Source organism: Gasterosteus aculeatus, chromosome Y (genome assembly GCF_964276395.1).
Source record: "Gasterosteus aculeatus chromosome Y, fGasAcu3.hap1.1, whole genome shotgun sequence".
In the NCBI taxonomy this organism is placed as follows: domain Eukaryota; kingdom Metazoa; phylum Chordata; class Actinopteri; order Perciformes; family Gasterosteidae; genus Gasterosteus; species Gasterosteus aculeatus.
Window position 1 is genome coordinate 16,880,986 of NC_135709.1, and position 20,676 is coordinate 16,901,661.

At 43.8% G+C, this 20,676-nt stretch overlaps 1 protein-coding gene and 1 long non-coding RNA gene across 4 annotated transcripts; one reads left to right on the top strand and one right to left on the bottom strand.

Moving 5' to 3' along the window:
• Positions 1-805: 805 nt before the first annotated feature.
• LOC144391071 (uncharacterized) lies at positions 806-9,243 on the top strand. 3 transcript variants are annotated; one of them, XM_078097609.1, is made up of 4 exons: positions 806-1,940; positions 2,147-2,280; positions 2,371-2,422; positions 2,536-9,243. In XM_078097609.1, exon 4 carries the CDS (start codon positions 3,028-3,030, stop codon positions 7,237-7,239), a length of 4,212 nt encoding a protein of 1,403 aa, XP_077953735.1. In that variant the 5' UTR covers positions 806-1,940; positions 2,147-2,280; positions 2,371-2,422; positions 2,536-3,027; the 3' UTR covers positions 7,240-9,243. The 3 variants fall into 3 exon arrangements, with proteins under 3 accessions (XP_077953735.1, XP_077953734.1, XP_077953736.1); XM_078097608.1 differs by having other exon boundaries at positions 2,164-2,280; XM_078097610.1 differs by having other exon boundaries at positions 2,164-2,280; positions 2,539-9,243.
• Positions 9,244-13,571: 4,328 nt separating this feature from the next.
• On the bottom strand, positions 13,572-15,706 carry LOC144391072 (uncharacterized). The gene is made up of 2 exons (XR_013454938.1): positions 14,552-15,706; positions 13,572-14,401 (listed from the first exon to the last, which is right to left on the bottom strand). It is a non-coding gene; the product is annotated as an uncharacterized LOC144391072 (long non-coding RNA).
• Between the last annotated feature and the right edge of the window lie 4,970 nt (positions 15,707-20,676).

A 20,676-nucleotide genomic window follows, 5' to 3' on the forward strand; every position in this document is an offset into this window, starting at 1 on the left:
TTTTAACCATGTTCTGAAAACCATTTTGGCCGAGTTAGAACTACCAGAAGGAGTTGTTTTACTACAATATGTGGATGACATCCTGCTAGCAGGGACTAGCTCAGAAACGATTATGTCCGCTACCAGAACGGTTCTGCGGTGGTTACAGGAAAACGGCTTCAAAGTGTCTAAATCGAAATTGCAGATTGGGAGACAGAAGGTGAATTTTCTGTGGAGAATTGTGTCACCATCAGGGCAAGCTATGACTGACACACAGAAGTCGTCCATTTTGCAACATCCTCGGCCCACGACGGTTAGAGAAATGATGAAATTCTTAGGACTTGTAACATGGAGCTAGAATATTATACCTGATTTCTCGGTGCAGGTGGCTCCCTTGAGGGCGCTAATATTGGGTGCAGGCTATAAAAACTACTCAAAGCCTTTGGTGTGGACCCGGGAGGCGGAGACTGCATTTATTGCCACCAAGCAGGCCATGGCCAGCGCAGCCACGTTTCACCCCCCTGACTACTCGAGACCCTTCCATCTGGATGTTGTGAAAAGAACGGATTTGTGAATTCCGTTCTGTTTCAAAAGGGGGAGGGTAACACAGATCGTAAGGTTTTGATGTACTATAGTGGTAAGCTGGATAACGTGGAAATAGGGCATCAGTAGTATATAGCCTCTACTTTTGCGCGTGCATGTGACCTTTGACCTCAGTCACATGCCAGAGGGCGTGCAAGAGGGAACTTTTGGGGGGTAGGAGGGGTGGGGGGGTGGGCATGTGACCGCCGCCATTTTGACCGGAAAAAATGCGTCATTGAACTTTTGGGGGGTAGGAGGGGTGTGGGGTGGGCATGTGACCGCCGCCATTTTGAAGTCATGCCCCGGAAATGCGTCATTTTACGAATGGATACGTAAACCATTTTTGACGATGATGTGCTTGGTTTTGATTGGAAATTTGCCATATCAGTGGGTGTTTTATGCGATGGGCGTTAGTTTTGACCGGAAACACGGGACTGTAGGAGGGGTTTCATCATATATATAGATGTGTTATTTGGCGCCTCGATCGAACTTTCCTTTTGGAATGGTTCACGCTCCAGGATTCTTAGTGAAACAGCAGAGGCCTATCCCAGTGTGGTCCCAGTGGCGTCTTCTTCTTCTTCTATTCAAAGGTATGAGAGGCCCCGCCACAAACCAGTGAGACATTGGTTCTTCTGTGCAGATTCACCAATATCAGCTTAATGCATGAACTAGGGGGCTATCTTCTTAGCCAATAGAACACAATTTGTAACCTAACAGAGGAAAGCCCTCAGCAAAACATACATCTTAAGGTTTAACGAGGAGCACATATGCCGACTTAGTGTAGCATTATGTGACACAGTACACAAGCCGGGGGCCAACCCCCAAACGTCTTCTTTTGCTTCTCTTCAATTGTATGAGAGGTCCCACCACAAACCAGTGAGACACTGGTGCTTCTGTTCAGATTCAAAAATAACAGCTTAATGCATGAACTAGGGGGCTATCTTCTTCTTAGCCAACAGGACACACATTGTAACCTAACAGAGGAAAAACCCCTCAGCAAAACATACAGTTTTAACGAGGAACAAGCGTGTCGACTTAGGGTCGCATAATGTACGCAGCACCCAAACGGTGCTAAACCCTAAATAGCTTGAGAGCCCCACAGGGATGGAGAAAAACAGAGTCCTTATGTGGTAAACAGTGAGCAGTTTGTTTAGTTTTAAGCAACATATGAACCCTCACCCCCACTGAGACCCTGGCGTGTGAAAAAACAGGGTCCTTAGTTGGTAATGATGTTGCATTCGGGGGGTATGGGTCTCCTATATAGATACAGCCACGGTTCCCTTCTTGACACCCTGGCAGACTGGTGCATCCTCACATTTAAGACATTTCCAGTGAGAGCCAGATGTACTACAAGGGGGGAGCAATGGACCAGATATGTGGTAAGTACTTATTTCATTGTCAAATATATATATATATATATATATATATATATATATATATATATATATATATATACACACACACACACACACACACACATACATTGGTATAAATTAAAAAAATTAAAAATAGAAAGCTTTAAAGATTGTACTATGTCGAGTGATTCATATTTGTTTTTATATATTTATATATATTTTTTTAATAGGTATTTATACCTTTTAGAAATAGATGACAGCGCGCATCCTATACATGGGAGTCTTGAAAAACTGGAAAAGGAGATTGCTGCACTCAGTTGTCTACCAACAACGACTACGTGCCCCAACCAGGGAGCTGGCACAGGTAGGGAAAATGACAGTATGATATAAGCTTTCTATATATTTATTATTTGACGAATCATTCAAATGATTTTATAATTCTATGCTCCCCCAGTGAAAAAAAAAAAAGTACATACGGGTGTCCAGTCTGAGAGACCTTCTACAAGGTATGTGACATCATCCATATATATATATATATATATATATATATATATATATATATATATATATATATAGACATTTGTTTTATAACATGTTTTGACCATGTATGCTTGTACAGCAGGGTGCAGATTGACCGGTCTACACCAACAAAGGACACATGGTACTATCCAGAATGTTTGACTGACGAGGAAATGCTGCAGGCGGTCTGTGACTATGAAGAAGAGAGTACTACAATAGGAGCAACATCGGCAGAGTGTGTAACCCCATTTCAACAAAACAGAGCAGGTATACCCACAGAACCCACGGTGGTGATTGTGCACCCGAGGGACACAGCTAACCCCTTATATGTAGAGTTGATAAATGAAATCAGTGAACTGCGGCGTTCCAACACCGCATTAAAAGAGATAGTAACCGATCTATGTAAGAAACAAGAGGAGGCTAGACAAACACAGGACGCCAACGGCTGTTCCATAAAACAATACCTGATAGCTCAGAATGCATCCAGTGAAGCTATCATAGCTCTACTTACAAATAAATTTTATCCAAGGTGATCTACTAGGCATGGTGTCTATAAGGGGTGGTGTCTAAATAAACAATACAGACGTGTAGTATGCCTCCCCCCAGAAAAGTTTTGAAGAGGGGCACGGGTGATATACATCGATCAGGGGATAACCATAATAATAATGATGATGGGTATAGGGTCCTGTTACAGAATACAGAGAAACAGCTTAAAAGCCTACGTGCACTGGTGGAGAGATCGCGCGTTGATGCTGCTGCTGCTGCTGCTGCTGCTGTTGCATACCCTGCCGAAGCTTTTCATGATGTTGACAGAATTCATTATACGGAACAACATTCATCGTATCTAGATAGCGGCTATGCAGACTTGGTCAGTGTCCTAGACCCAGGGTTTAATACCACAGGCGCAAATAGCCACGTGTTGGATCATGCAGACGGCCCACTTGTGTACACAGACAATGATGCAGGGGCTGGGGGGTGTGTGTTGGCAGAAATATGTGACGACCGGCTGAATCAGATGGGGGCAAATGGAGATGTGGAGCATGAACAGGGTGTTGGGGGGCCTGCTGAGGGTCATGAGGGAGGGTCATGGGAGCAGGCCCGAACAGAAGGGGGGCATGATGATACACTAACAGGAGGAGGGGAGATAATGAGGGGGGGTGAGACCTCCTCAGGCATAGAGGGAAGGACAGTCACCATGAGAGAGATGCCTTCATTCAATGCATTTGAGCTTAGACAAGGGGTTGATTTCAGAAACGTGGATCTTACTGACCTCGAGCAAATCCCCTACATGGTCAGAGAAATAGTGGCGGGTGTAATTGATAGAGCTGTAGAGGCCTCTCCGGCTGGTAGTGTGCTGAACGTTTTGTTACGGGGACCTTCATTGGCTAGTGACATACAAGCTGTTCTACGCGTAAACGAGTCGTACAACTCTGACTTGTTTATGGAGCAAATTGCACAAGTGATACAGAGCAATGATGAGACTATAACGGATGATGAATTGGAATTAGTGATCACCGTAGCTAAAAACAGAAACGGTGGGGGTTATCTAAAATTAGCAAATGTCCCATATGATGTGATATTATCAAAGAAGGGTCGGTTTCTGCACACCCCTGACAATACTGATAATAACCTGTGCTTTTCGCTCTGTTTAGCACATTTTAATCATCCAGACATGTCCCTGCAAGATAAAGTGAGATTTGCAACTCAACTACATAGATCGTTGGGTTTTGGACCAATGCACAAGGTCTCATTCTCCGATGTAGATGCTTTCGAAAGACATCTGGGTGTGAAAATCATAATCTTCCACCATGCAGCAGCAGGTCGTAAACGACTTCAGTGTTTCCAAACCCACGATGCGCCTCATCCCCGGACAGTCTGGTTATATCTACACAATGACCATTATCACCTGATTGAAAACCAGCAAGGCTTTTTTGGGGCAAAACAAGTATGTCAGTATTGCTACCAAGCCTATGAACATCGATTATACCACAGCTGTGAACAGCTGTGTAATGTGTGTTTTACATTAGAGTGTCGTACACAGCTGGGTAAAACACAGAAATGCGGTGATTGTAAACGCATATGTAAGTCGAAATATTGTTTTGATCAGCACAAGCGGCCAGAAAGCGTCCATGCCCTCATCCCCTGTGATGCTATGAAATACTGTGAGGCATGTGGAAAAACATACAAAGCAGGACAAAAAGCGCACAAATGCGCGCCAAAAGTCTGCGTTCACTGTGGTGAGCAACAGTTGGAGAGCAATGATAAACATGAGTGTTTTATTCAGCCTCTTGAAAAGAAAGAGCCGCAAACAACCTACATATTATTTGACTTTGAGACAAGGTTTCATAACGGAAAACACGAGGCAAATTATGTATGTGCTATGGATTTAGAGGGAAAAAAGTTTTGTTTCAGTACTTTGAATTGTGTGGACACCTTTGTGAAGTATTACAGAAGACCTAGATACAAAGGCTACACGTTTATCGCCCACAACGCATCCGGCTTTGACAACTATATTCTGTTGGAATATTTTGTCAAACAAAAGATCACTCCGCAAGTCACCATGAGAGGGAGTCGGGTGATACTGATGTATGACAGGTCATACCGGCAGAGATGGATTGACTCATTCAGTTTCCTTCCCATGCGATTGTCAAAAACCCCCGCTGCCCTAGGGTTCAGTGATGTCGAGAAAGGCTATTTTCCCCACAAGTTCAACACCCGGGAGCATGAGTATTATGTCGGTAAATATCCTGATCCGTCCTACTACGGCTTTGACGATATGAGTGATAGCGATAAAGCGAGATTCATGGAATGGTATAATGCCGTTTCAGGAGGAACATTTGACTTCCAAAAAGAAATCGGACGCTACTGTGTTAACGATGTAGAAGTGTTGCGAAAAGCCTGCAGCATCTATCGTGAGACATTCATAGAGTGCACGGAACTTGACCCCTTCTCATTTACCACCCTAGCATCGAGCTGCATGGGGGTGTTCAAAACCCTGTTTCTCCCAAAGGACACAGTTGCTCTGACGTTTGAGGGGGCATACACTGCTCAGAATAAGACGTATTCTGATGTATCGATGCAATGGCTTGAATATGTGGCCCTCACAGAGAATATTGAGATTAAACATGCTCTCAATCACGGTGAACAGCTTTTTGAGCCGTTCTATGTGGATGGCTATAACTCTGTAACAAACACTTGCTATGAATTTGCGGGATGTTTTTTCCACGGATGTGTCAAATGCCACGTCCAGAGCGACATGAACCCTGTTACAAAAATCACCTACGGTAGACAATACAGGGTGTTCATGGACAAAATATATTCTCTACAAAAACAACACGGGCTGCGAGTTGTAGTGATGTGGGAGTGTGAGTGGTCGTCGTTAAAACGGACGAGCGGGGCTGTACAGGCTTTTATGGTTACTTACAAAAAGCGTGAGCGTCTAGAGCCTAGAAAGGCCCTCTTTGGGGGACGTACAAACGCTATGAAGCTGTACCACAAGATCGGTGCTGATGAAAAAATCAGGTACTACGACTTCACCAGTCTTTATCCGACGGTTCAGGCTAAAAAGCAGTATCCAGTTGGACATCCTCAGGTTATCCTGAAGGATTTTGAGTCTATTGACAAGTATTTTGGACTCATAAAGTGCACAGTGCTACCGCCCAGAGGGCTGTTTCACCCGGTCCTACCATACAGATGTCATGACAAACTCATGTTCCCATTGTGTGGCAAATGTGCTGAGGATTTGAATCAGAGTGGCGAGTGCACTCACGGAGACAGAGACAGACTGCTGGAGGGGGTCTGGGTGTCAATTGAACTGCAGAAGGCTGTGGAAAAGGGATACAGGCTTGTGTCCATTGATGAAGTTTGGCATTTCCCCAACAAAACAGACACATTGTTCAGCGGGTATGTGAAGACATTCATGAAGTGTAAACAGGAAGCGTCAGGCTACCCTGGCCATGTTAAAACCCCCGACGACAAGGAGAAATATGTCAAAGACTATTTTGAAAAGGAAGGCATTCAATTAAACCCTGACAAAATCAGGGTCAACAAAGCCATGAGAAGCTGCAACAAACTCCTCCTAAACTCTTTGTGGGGCCGTTTTAGTATGCGCAATAATATGCCTGCATGCGAGCTGATCACAGATCCGGCTCGGTTCACACAATTGATGTTTAGTGACCACTTTGATGTGCGACAATTCTGTTTTATCTCAGATGACGTGGCTTTGGTACAGTGGCGACATGCAGACGCCCGCGGTTCCCGTATAAAAGACGTAAACGTCTTTATAGGAGCCCTGACAACTGCCCATGCCAGATTGATGCTCTACGACTTGTTAGACAAACTGCAGGAGAGGGTCTTGTACTGTGACACAGACAGCATTGTCTTTACATCGAGAGGGAGCGAATGGGTGCCGCCCCTGGGGGCATATCTTGGTGACCTGACTGATGAGTTAAACAGCGGAGACATATGCGGGCTGCCTAGTGAAGACTACATCACAGAGTTTGTATCAGGAGGACCCAAATGCTATGCCTATAACACGGTACAGGGTAAAACAGCTGTCAAATGTAAAGGCGTCACATTAAACGCTAGAAACGCCTCCGTCGTCACCCCCCAGTCACTGATTGGCCTCGTACAGGCTTATGTAACCAATCACAACACACACACTTTGACCACAGTGTCTGAAACTATCAGGCGTGATAAAAAGAAGTTCCATCTTAAAAACGAGACAGTTTTTAAGCAAGTCAGAGTGGTGTACAATAAGCGGAGGGTGTTGTCTGACTATACGACCCTTCCTTATGGATACTAACAGCGATCAGGGATTTGATGCACGACTACAACACCCCTTTAGTTTGGTAGTGAGTGGGCCTTCAAACTGTGGAAAGACTTTTTTTGTCAAGGATATTATTGCAAATGCTGAGAGGGTTATTTCACATCGTATTGACAATGTCGTCTACATTTATTCATGCTGGCAGCCTTTATATGATCAACTGCTTAAAACCAGAGACATTGACTTTGTAGAGGGCTTACCAGAGTCTCTGTGCGATGATGTTTTACTACCTCCTGCCAAAAACAATCTACTCATTATAGACGATTTAATGAATGATGCCGGGAATAATATAGAAGTTCAAAATGTTTTTACCAAATATGTACATCATAGAAATCTCAGCTGTATATATTTAGTACAAAATTTATTTATTCAGGGTAAATCTAGTCGCACTATTAGTTTAAACACCAACTATCTCATTCTGTTTAAAAACCCTAGGGATAAATATCAAATCACACTACTGGCCAGACAGATGTTTCCGGGTAATACTAAATATTTTTTAGAGGCCTTTAACGATGCGACCCAACAATCATATGGCTATCTTCTCATAGATTATAAAGCGTTGACCCCCGAACATTTAAGACTCAGAACGGCTTTGCTATCGGACCAACAGGTTGTGTATATCCCCAAAAAAACAAACAGGCGTTAATAACGCTAAAATGTCATCACGCATGCAGAGGAATTTGTCATTGTTGGAGTTGATATATAAATCTACGCCTCGTGTGCGACGTGTCATTGTTAATAACGCCAGCACGGATTTTATCGACTCTCTGTGTGAGATCGCACTCAATGTATTGAGAGGTAACATTCCTTTGACCGACAAACAATTCGCCCTCTTAAAGAAGAAGAAGAAGATTATCCGGCTGGTGGCGGATAAAAAAGTTAAACGGACCAAGAAGAAAAAGACCCTCAACCAGTCGGGGGGCTTTTTATTACCGTTATTAGGGGCTGCTATTCCGTTTATAATTAGTCTTGTCAATAGGAGGGGCTAAAAATGGAGCACACCCAAAAAATGTTTCTGGTCCCCCAGCATCAGCTTGGCCTGGTAAAGCAGCAGCCTCATTATAAGCAGCAGGATCAACGAGAGTCTATAAGACAGGCGGTGCAAAATGAGCTTGATAGAGCTATGATTGACGTGTTGAATCAACCTGATACAGACATGTACGAAAAAGCCAAAAAATATTCCGTTATTTTACAAAGATACTTGGCTGTGGTGAGACAGGGAGAGCGTGAGAAGGGGACGTTGCCTTTACCACTACCCTCCGGTGAAAGGGACTCGGGCTCAAATCCTGTCGTTTCAGCAGATGACGTACCAGGAAAAGATGTGATTTTAGGCAATGTGATCAGGCACATACCTAAAAAAAGTAAAAAACATGCCGAATATATTTTGGATGCTTTGAACCACGCAAAAAACGACATATCCTGGACAGACCGAGGGGAGATCGTTGTCAACAATCAAACGATCAAAGGCACCCATCTGTATGATCTGGTGAAAAGTGTCACGTCCTCGTATAATGTTTTAGACGAATCTAGACCTATCGGTTGGAAGATATTTTTAAAAACGCTAGCTGATTTAAATATCCCCCTATCCGCTATCCCCAACACGCAGGTTAGGAGGTCTATTGCTGAATATAAGGGTGGTGATGCAGTTTATGACGGGGGTTTTAATGTTTCGGGGTCATTCAAAACAAAAACTAGGACCAGCCGATCTATAGACAGCACCCCCTTTAAGACACCTAAATCCCTAAAGACCAAATTTTTTAGGAGTGATGATTCGTGGGAAGATTTTTAAGATTTGTTTGGCTATTACTGTGTGACACATGTCTTTTTTATTTTTAAGCTTGTACTGGATGCATATTATTTTTATTTTATTTTGTATTATTATTATTTTGTTTTTAACTTTACACAAGTGTTTGTAATGCTTTTGTATTATCTGTTAGTCTGTTCTTTGTGGATGGAAAATAAAATTGGTGTTCACTGCTGAAAGTTGTCTTTATATATTTTATTCATAAAACGTCACAGGATAGTTTATCATTAGATCACACATTGTACACACGTAAAAGCATCCTCACAACACCCTGAGGGTTGGATTTTGTTAACAAAACGACAGACCATTGCATCATTATTGACTAGATTAGGTCCGTACAAAGTTAAAACTCGTGAATAAGACCAGCCTTTTTGTATATAACATAGAAAAAACACACAATGTTGGCCACAGGTTGTAGTAAAATTATTTTGAACCTGTTTCCTAGAATAAGACATAGTCGTACAGTTATAATTGAGAAAATTAACTATTTCTTTTGGAAACTGTTCATAATCAGGAGGGTTTCCAAAACTGTCAAAGAAAAAGCCATGCTTGTATTTTGTGATATAAATCGCCAACCAATGCTCTCCGGGGCTGCTGGACGGGTGCGTATTTACAATAGTCATCACCGGATACTTGCGCAAAGCCTTCATAGGCAGCTGGTCACACGCTAACACGCCCATAAAATCGACCCCCCTAACAACCCGTTTTCGAACAATACTCGTCAACTCTATGGTGTTCATGGTGTTTAAAAGTTATCCACCAAGACTTGTCGTTGGTTTGATATCTCGATAACGGAGTCAAAAACAGAATAACATATGATATTTATGGTACGAGGAAGGGCCGTTCTGAAGCGGACCTCCAGGCGCACATTCCCCGTCTTGATTAGTGACACGTTCCCCGACTGCCCGTCGTCAGGCTCCAGATTAAAACAGAACAGCGAGTAACCGTGACCAAAGTCACTCCGTGTTACAGCCAGCGATCTGTCTTTTAAATGTCGACCTGTTGTTTGAATCAGGTGGTAATATTCTCTCACGTACTGGCCGCTCTGGAAGAGTGGCTGTAGCGGTCTCGCTGGATATGCGTGGCCATCAGCGTAAATGCTTAAAAACTCGGTGTCATAGTGTTGGAAATTAAAGGGATTCCGTGTATAACTACCCGTGTATCCTTCGTTGTCAACAAACCCTAAAACAATAAACTTAGGGATCTGGCCCATGAATAGATTCTCCTGGTTGCAGACTCGGGTCCCCGCCGGAATGGAGAATGTTTTCAGCGCTACTCTGTCGATGGCGTACTTGGCGTTTGTGTGTTGAAGAGCCCTGCTGTGCGCCAGTCGGACCGTCGGAGCTACGGAGACCTTTTTTACAAATACACTAGCGGCGACTATCTTGACCTTGTATTGAGCCGCTGCAGCCGTCATCAGAGAGAATTCGTCTTTTGACCGTATAAATTTCAAGGAAATATCAACGCCGTTAAGCAACAGCTTCTCTTGAAAAAACAAATCGGCATGTATTGGTACAATTAACTCCACTATACGGCTTTCAACGGTGTGTCCTCCTCGCGCGGCCAGCCCCTCGTTGTCCCCTTTAATAGACGTCTCGTCCATATGCTGCGCGGTGTCTTTACTAAACAGAGCAGTACTAAACTGCGTCTCCAGGGTGTCTTTCCCGTAATTAAGCAAACATTCGATTATGCCTCGGTATGGGTAGGTGTTTGAAGATTGTGAAATGAGCCTGTCCCCTAGCATGATATCAACCTGGGAGAATAAGGTACATCCAGGGTAATTTATGAAGCCGACATCAGCATCGGCTGCTAAATTGGACCCATCCGCATTAGTTATCTTTACACGCATATACAGAAAGGTATCGTTCAGATCCAGGTAATCTTCACCGCTGGCCGAAATATGAAACTCCAAAGGGCCTCTGTCTGTAATGGATGAGACTGGCGGGATCTCGATGAAGGAATATTTCTCTATGGACGTTTGTGTATAAGGAACAGTAAAGAGATCCAGTTCAGACTTGACACACTCCGCCGACTGATTATGGATGAGCGCCATAGTTTCTACCTCTAAAATATGTCTTTAGCCAAAATCCGGGCGCGTTTTATCTGAGAACCTCTTCGGGCTGTGCCAGATTTCTTTTTGACTCCCGCCTTGTTCCTACCATCCCTTTTACATTTTTTGGTCCCTGGCCCCGCACCGCCCCTGCCTGTGGGGGGTCTTTTCAAAGCCCTGCGGGTGTGTATTAGCATGCCGTGACCCTGCTGCTGCTCTGGTTGTTGTTGAGCCCCAGAGAACGGTCCTTTGGCTATATTTGATACAACGTCTCCGATGATGTTAGTAGCGGCTGTTTTCAAATGTGGTTTAGCCAGGCTGAACCCCCGTTTTAAAAGAGGAAGGGCCATCCTGAGCAGCCCCCGAAATATACCCCCCAAACCATTGCCATATTGTGTCTGAGATCCTATAAATCCCGGTAGTTCTCCGCCGGCTTGGTTCATATAATATGCCATATATCGGCCGTCGTCGTGTGTGTAGTGGCTATTCCTCATCTTCCACTTGTTTTCTTCTTTTCAGAAACGCTGTTTTATAGGTCTGAAATGTAGCTTCGCTATGACCTTTCCGTATAAAAAGGGTATGTATCCGTTCTGATCGTTTTTTATGGATATCTCAATATCATCAATAACGTTTTTGGAGAGAGATGTGTATTGCGGCCTGTCGTAAGTCAGAGTGGGTATGCGTCGTTGTTCGGCAGCCACATTTATACATCTTAGAAGAGGTACATGGCTGTCCCCCACTAATTGATAGTCGACAATATCGCTATATATGTAAAATGTGTAACAACCTGCATGTATATCGGCGGGATAGGGGGTGATGTGGGATCTGTCAGTAGTCGGTAGGGGAAAAGCCTCCCCATCTTTAAACCCCAATATTGTCGCGAGCCGTCCTACAAAGGTTATAGTTGAATCCTCTGTTGACCCCAGAAAGTATACGCGGTTTTTAACACTACTATAATGCATAGATACCCCCTCCAGCTGCGTGTTAGTGCTGATTCGAGCATTAAACGCTTTAACAATAGCCTGTATAGACTCATAAACCCCAATGTCCATAGTAAAGGCCGATTTAACCCTATTTTTACCATTGTACACTTTTACAACCGCATCTGTTTTCGGAAAACTGTACCACACTCTCGGATACTGGAATTCTACCAACCCCACCTCATGTGGTTCGCTCAGAACAATGGCCTTGGCTAATTTTGTCCTGTAGTTCCATATCTGATTTTTAGGATAAACCTGAGCAGACGCGTTACTAGGTAGTGTAACATAAAAACCATTCTGGGTCATCGTGCCGTGTCCTATGGTGGCCGGTTTAAGAGTGAACTCTCAAGATGCATGCATGTGTCTTTTATCAAGCATCCGTTATGTCTTTTTCTGAGACCCAGGAGTTAAACTTCTCGGGCCATCCCAACCATTTCACAAAGACCTGCTTCTTGCCTCTGGAGATTTTTCTATCCATAATTTTTTCTATTTTAAACATCTTGTTTTTACCTATAATTACTTTTTGTAACTCCGGTTCGTAAAACGTACCTTTCAACAATTCCCCTGCACAATCAGTTAGTTTATAAACCGGAGGATCTCGGGCTATACACCTTGATATTGTAAAATGCTCATCGGTGAATGTTTGTTTATAACCCTTCCTAAATCCCCCGCGGAGTTTTGATATTCTCACGGTGTCGCCCTTGTTAAATTTAAAGCATACTGGCTTCTGAGGGTACAACTTGTACAGTTGGATGAAGACCGTCTTCTCATTGTCTTTATTGACTGCTGATGGCTGCATCTTTATGGACCTGTGGTGTGAGTTATTATAGGCCTCGACAAGCTCCTGTACTACATCCACATATCTTCGTGAATTAACGGATGTTAAATATCTCCACATGCGGGTTTTAAAAGTCCTGTTAAAGCGCTCCACCACGCTGGCCTTGGTCTCGTTCGATGTTGAAAAATGCATAATTTTATACTGTGACATTAACCGCTGAAAGTGTTTGTTATAAAACTCTGTACCTTCATCTGTTTGAAGTTTCACAGGTATGCGTCCGTCACTCAGAATGTCTTTAAAGGCTTTTGTGACTGTGAGGCCCGATTTGTTAGAAAGACATCTAACCCACGCATATTTGGAAAATACATCGATACACGTCAGTAAATACCGCACAGTATCATTTTCCTCAGCATATTCACCCATATCAACTAGATCAGCCTGAAACTGTTTGTCAATGCCGCTGACCAAAACCCTATTCCTCGGGAAATGTACGGCTGCCTTGGCGTGTAATGTGTACACGTCTTGCGCCAGTAGGTATTCGTTAACGCTAGATAGTGACGGCGTCACCCCGGTACATTCTCCAACCGCATTGCGAAGTTTAGACACACTGCCTAACCCTCCCGGATGGGCTGGGTCTAGATAAATCTTCTGTAGAGTCCCTTCCATGATAATACCAAAGTATAAATGCCCGACAGTTCATTCGTTACAACATATTTTATTTCTCTTGTACAACATGTGACAAGCAGATTGATAGTATAGTAGTATTTCGCCCCACTGCAAAAGCAAAAATACATTTTCAGTTATAAAAACACTCAAGAACTTCATTCATTTTCGATTTCATTTTGTTTTTGTTTTTAGCATGTTAGATTGTTTTTACGCATCAATGTCTGTCGCATCATCATCATCATCATCATCATCATCATCGGGTACCTCCCATGCTTCATACGGGTTTGATACTTCTCCCCACAACCTGCCAAGCTTTTTCAGTTGATTCATTTTGAGTTCATCTTCCCCGATCAGTGTATCATACATTTTCTGGATACTTTCAGCCGCATTGCCTCCAGATTTCAGCTCGTCAAGAAGTACTTCCGCACCCCCCTGGATGCGGTCTGCATCGACCTGAAGGTCATTCATATCCATAAACAGGAGGATGGCGGATATGAAGTTGTCATTCCAGAGCCTTTTCATCAGCGGATCAAAGTGTAGTTCGTAGAACCAGTCACATGGATATAAACACGGATGGTTTTTCTGACTGGGATTATTTGTTTGACAGCCGTAGCAGATCTCTATATTATATTTAACCCAGACCTTGTTCAACAGATGTAGCACCCCGATTCTAAGGTATTCTAGGAACCGTGCAGTATCCTTAAACACCTCGTGAGGTTCACAGAGCTTCTTTTCTTCTTCTTTTTCTTGTGTGGCCGTCGGTCCGGGAGGCGGAGTCTGAGGCGGGGTGTGAACCATCAGAGCTGGAGGTGAAGGAGAAGTGGGCGGGGTCCATCCCCCCTGGGTCCCTGAGATTTCAGAGACTAAACAAAAAATGTTTTTCTTTTTTTATGATTCTGCATGAATTAACATCAGTGACAGAAATATATATATACATATATATATATATATATATATATATATATATATATATATATATATATATATATACACACAACATTAGCATAACCCACCTGTCATTCTTTTAGATGATTGAGGGGTGAATTATTTTCGGTCTACACATGGTAGTAGATATACCAGGTTGCACACCGCTCGGTGTATTGTCGTAAACAAGACGTTTTCTAACAGCCCCGTAAGCCTTACTGACGCTGTCTCTCTGGATAGATTTGTCAATCTGACTAAACACTTTTTGCAGAGCGGGCCAGTCACACCACTGAACAAAGAACACGAGGGGGAACCATATATTACACTCTTCAATGGTAAGAGGGTACGGATGCTCTCTCCATCCTCGGCGGCCTCTTTGAGCTACCACATACTCTCTGTCTTCACAAACGTTTAAAAAAATGAAATCGTCAGGGCGTCTGTTGTACCGATCTGCCATGAGATGGTGTATTTTAGGCCCTGTTGTACTATACCACTGAACAGAGTATAGAGATTCTAGAAAACCTGATTGTTCAAGATCTATGCAGACAATTGATCGAAACTGCTGCCAATCTTTTACAGACATACACCCATGTCGACCCCCCACAGCAGCCTCATCATCAACTGTTTCACCAACACCCCCTCCTAGCTTGTCTTGGGCCTTGATTCTAGAAATCATAGTGACCGTGCCATCATAGTATTTAACATTATACACGTACCCATAAACACCCTCCAGCTCTAGCTCTACAGCCGGCTCTCTAGAAAGACATCCCTCACGCTTTTTCCGGCTCTGGGAAGCATCTACATCTGTATAGCATGGGCTATTTTCTGTAGACATACCTATGTCAGTCTCTGCGGCCTGCTCCATGCAATATGCAGCCTGCATTTTGCAAAGAATCCGTGTGCACAGCAATAGTAGCGGAACCAGCAACAGCAGCAACAGCAGCAGCAACAGCGGATGAGGCCAAAATGAGTGCGTTGGTGGTGGAGGTGAATAACACATCTATATATATGATGAAACCCCTCCTACAGTCCCGTGTTTCCGGTCAAAACTAACGCCCATCGCATAAAACACCCACTGATATGGCAAATTTCCAATCAAAACCAAGCACATCATCGTCAAAAATGGTTTACGTATCCATTCGTAAAATGACGCATTTCCGGGGCATGACTTCAAAATGGCGGCGGTCACATGCCCACCCCACACCCCTCCTACCCCCCAAAAGTTCAATGACGCATTTTTCCGGTCAAAATGGCGGCGGTCACATGCCCACCCCCCCACCCCTCCTACCCCCCAAAAGTTCCCTCTTGCACGCCCTCTGGCATGTGACTGAGGTCAAAGGTCACATGCACGCGCAAAAGTAGAGGCTATATACTACTGGCATCCCTCGTGTGTCAGAAACGTAGCTGCTATTGGAAGAGCGTTGATTAAAACGGCCCATATAACAATGGAACACCAGACTGTTGTGCACACATCGCATGGAATAGTTGCGTTCTTACAGTCAAACGCGTTCACACTTTCCACGGCAAGACAATCAGTCATTGAAAATTAAGAGATAAGGTTGTGTAAGATTTAAATGAGGAATGAAGGTGATAAGGAATTAGGAGAGTTGTTGTATATATTGTCCATTTTTTGGATTAATGTTTGTAGTTTTTCGAGTTTTCTCCTAAATTCAGAGATGGGCGGTAAATTGTTGAGTGCTGCTATTGAGTGTATAGTGCACGATACACTTGATACAGTATCTTGATGATGGAAGCAAATGTCTGATCAAAGGAACATTTATAGCACCAGTACACGAAATATGGAAACTTGTTACAGACGGTAATGTTCAACAAGTAGTACACCCTTACATTTGGATACGCTAACCATGAGAGGTTGGTGATCTATCAGTAATGAATGAATGGATTGGATCAAACTGAGCATGAGCTGAGTTGTATCTGCAAGTAACAGACATGTCTCTCTGCTTTGCTTTTGGGCTGAAGAGCAATAAAAGTGGAGATTAACACTGAAGGCTGGACTTGGAAGTTTCCCTGCCCCTATGGCACCATGGAAAGAGGTGGTAATTGACTTCACAGACATGGGAATGAAGAATCGAGTTGAGGGCAAGAGGTATTTGTTGGTATGCGTTGATCCTTTTTCTAGGTGGGTGGAGGTGATCCCCACAAAATCAGAAAGAGCAGCAGACGTAGTAAAATGGCTGACCAGAGAACTAATACCCAGATTTGGTATTCCAGAAGTCATACGATCGGATAATGGTTCACACTTCTCGAACGCTGAACTACAAGAAATAGAGAAAACGTTTGGGATCAAACATGAATTCGGGGCAGTTTATCATCCTCAGTCTCAAGGGCTAGTTGAGAGAGCTAACAGGACCATAAAGGAAGGTTAGGCTAAAGTCTGTGCTGAAACGAAGCTGACGTGGGTGGCAGCCCTGCCGATAGTGCTGTATGGGATAAGATCATGTCCTAACTCTAAGTTAGGGATAAGCCCGCATGAGGTATTAACGGGAAGAAAGATGCCTTGTCCGTTAACAACCACTTTGCCTACCACTGTCAGCCCATTGCAGTACCAACATGTGGAAATATCTTACTATATGAGAATGTGTAATAATACTGTGATGAGTATCTCTCAACAGGTGACAGAGATCCTTTCTGAAGAAGAAGGAGAGGGTGCACCAGTGGAGGTGGATGACTGGGTACTACGTAAAGTAGCCAGATTCAGTTGGACTGATCCCCGCTGGGAAGGTCCATACAAAGTTGCAGAAGTAACCACGCACTGTGTGATAGTGTGCCGAGAGGGGTACCTGATCAATACAAGTTAACGGATCAGATAGCGGCCGGATGGGAATCATTGTTCCCTTTTTATAAATGTGAACAAAAATGTGGATCGACTAAATTATGTACATTTCAATATCCAGTGGCTCACCAATATGACAAGAGATGCTCTGGAAGGGGTGCACAGCCAACTATCGGCCACCTCATTGATGACTTACCAGAACCGGATGGCTTTGGATATGTTATTAGCTGAGAAAGGAGGAGTGTGTGCGATGTTTGGCCAAGCGTGCTGCACTTTTATCCCCAATAACACCGCCCCAGATGGATCCTTTACTAGAGCATTACACGGACTCAGAGCCATGTCTGTTGAATTAGCTGAACACTCTGGTATAGACGGCACCGTCGGTAATTGGTTTGGTAAATACTTTGGACAATGGAAGGGCTTCTTACTGTCAGTTTTTCTGACCTTAGTAATCGCAATAGTGGTTTTTGCCCTTTGTGGATGCTGCTGCATCCCCTTTATCAGACAACTATGTCTCCGATGCATCACCTCTGCAATAGATGCTAAAATACCCCTGCCATACAGATGGCTTTGTTACATGAAAGGATCCAATTGTTAGGGCCGGAGGAGATTGGAGAGGAGATAGGTATGGTAAGAACCGACTTCGAGGGACCTGAAGAAGAAATCCTTTTAGGTTCAACATTCCTGTCCGCGTGATCTGCTAACTGTTGCACACATCATATATAGTGGATGCATACACGTAGATGGTGTGATATTTCTGGGCTAGGATGTATTCTGTGTCTATTATACTCGGTTTAGATTTTTTGTACTGTTTAGGGATTTCCATGACTGCTGCATTCACCCGTATTCACTGATATAGATATTTAGCGTTTAGATTGGTGGTTTCTTTTGATTTTTTTTGGTTTACATAATGAATTATGTAAAAAGGGGGAATTGATAATCAAAAGTTATTTTCATGGGCTTAGTTGGGGGTTTGCTGTCTTGTCTTGATTTAAGAGTTAAGTAAGGGGGGAAGCAGGATCTGCCAAGCAGGCAGACACGAGTCTGACAGGATGGGGAGTCAGTTTCTGTCCTGGCTGAGGAATGTAAGGTCTGCGGGTCAACTAGAAGATTTACCAGCCAAAGGGGGGTTTAGACACACCAACACTATTCAACATACACACTCTGTTTACGATGTTTACGTTAAGTCAGGAGTCTGGACATTGGATGTGACCGGATCTTAGATGCGGGAGGTGGAAGGTCCTCCTCTACGCCAGTTTAGGGCCAATAGAAATATTTCCTTCTTTGTCTTTCAAGGGTTATAAAACATGATGTTCTTGCTGATGTTAGTTAGTTGTTCTTCCGGCCTGTGTGCTGCCTGAACTGCTGCTGCCTTTGCAAACGCAGCGCTGATACTTGACCTGTGATCTGACAAATAAATTTCCCAGAACGAGAGAAGTTATTCGGCTGAATTTTTGATAACCCCGACCAGGCTCCAAATCTTGAACACGTATTCTTACACGTGGACCTGGATGGGGGCTCTGGGGGGTGGGAGAGGGATCCTCACACGTAATGGCAGGAGGGTTAGAGGGGGATGGCAATGGCGGTCCTCCTTCGCCGTTTCTGATAAGCTGTGTTTTCTCTTCCTTCTTTGTGGGCTCCTCTTCTGGTCTCGTGTCCTTGGCAGTGGGGACAGATGGATGACGCATGATGTAAAACATGTTGGTAATGACAAGCTTTGCTCCCATCTCATTCAGGCAAAGTCCATTTGTCTTAAAAAGATGCCTGCGGTCCCAGAAAAAGCTAAAATTGTTGATAGAATGCATTGAACGAACTACACATGCAGTTAAGAGCCATTTGTTGAGCCAAAACAGTCTACTGAATCTCTCAGCTCCTCTCCCGGTCGGGGGCAGAGGACCACTGATAAACACCTCAGCATTCACAGAGCTGACTGTTTCTAGGAGATTAAGTGCTCTTTCAACTTTTCTGATTGTTGTTTTTCAATGTCATTAGAGCCAATGTGCAGAATTAAGTTTTTCACAGTTGGGTGTTCAGCCACAATTTCCAAAATTCTTTCTTCCAAGTCAGACACCATATCCTCCGGGAAGCAGAGTACTTTGGTGTCGTTACTACTTTTCATATCTTTTACAGAAAAATCACCCACAATCAGATTTTCAGGCCCTGTCGTTAGCTTTCTCTGTGGCTTTAAGTTAGCAGGTCTTACCCTGCTGCGTGGTGGTGGAGGGTTATCCAGAAATTTAGAGGGGGATCCATGGTCCTGCAACAGTGGAGCAAACCTGTTTTGTAGATTTACACCTGTTTGCTGGGGAGGTTCCTTGGTAGTTCCCCTCTTCTCAGTTGTCCGCTGCTTTGTTCTACGAAGAACGGGGGTTGAGGAGGCGTTATGCCTGGATGGTAACGCAGGCCAGTTGGCCAGATCACAGATATCGGGCCGCTGGGTCCTGCCAGTTATCCGTTCTCCCTTGTCTGGTCTTCTCTTTGGCTTTGCACCAAGTGTGGTCCAGGGAGGATTGTCGCTGGTAGATTTATTACCCTGTACAGAGTCCTCCAGTTTCTTCATAGTTCCATCATTGCTAGTTAGCTGGGTTCTAGCATGCTCTTGTCCACTGTTTTGAGTCATTGCTAGAGTGGTGTTGTTCCCACATGGTCCATTTACTTCTACATTTACCTCTAACCGATTAACTTTTGTTTCCAGCAGTAAAATCTTCTGTACGAGTTTGTGGTAATCTTCCGTAGAGAAGGGAGGCATCTTCTCCTAATTACCTGTAGCACTGTAGCACAGGCTCAGGCTTATCTTGTTTGGCAGGCCTCCTCGCGTAGCGTTGAGGAAGTCGTAAAAATATTGAAAAATGCCTGTTTTATCTAAAAGAAAATATAATCCCACTGGTTTTGTAAGTATCCAGGAGCTCCTGCTCTTTGTTTCGTTAAGCGATTGCCGTTGCCAGAGGTGAAAGTGGACAAAATGAGCGGAGCTGCTCCTCGGTGCGACTGGTCTCGGTACGAGAGAGAAGAAGATGTTTGTGTAGAAAGATATCCCAAAACAGTAGGGGATTTAATAACTGGACTGTAAAAGGAAGTCATGTTTTTTTTTTAAAAGCCATTCGTAGTAGATTTGTTAGTATGAAATGAGTGAGTGGGGGTGTCAGTGGGCCATTATGCATGACAAAAACATGTAAGGAAATCCCACCCTCGGGTGGCAGGGCGATGGTGGTGACGATGGCTTCGTCAACCTCGGATATCTCTCCTCTGCGTCACACCACCAACAGAACAGCGTCCACAGCCCACCCAGCCAGACCGAGGTATCAAAAACAGTAACATGCCGTTGGAGCACATCTCATGAAAAATAAGACGGTAAATATCTTAAATATATTAAAATATATTAATGGCCAATTCAGATGTACTCTAAATAAAAGATTATAG

Bases quoted from the DNA above. Each gene is read 5' to 3' on its own strand.
- LOC144391071 (XM_078097609.1), top strand. From the start codon at position 3,028: ATGCCTCCCCCCAGAAAAGTTTTGAAGAGGGGCACGGGTGATATACAT.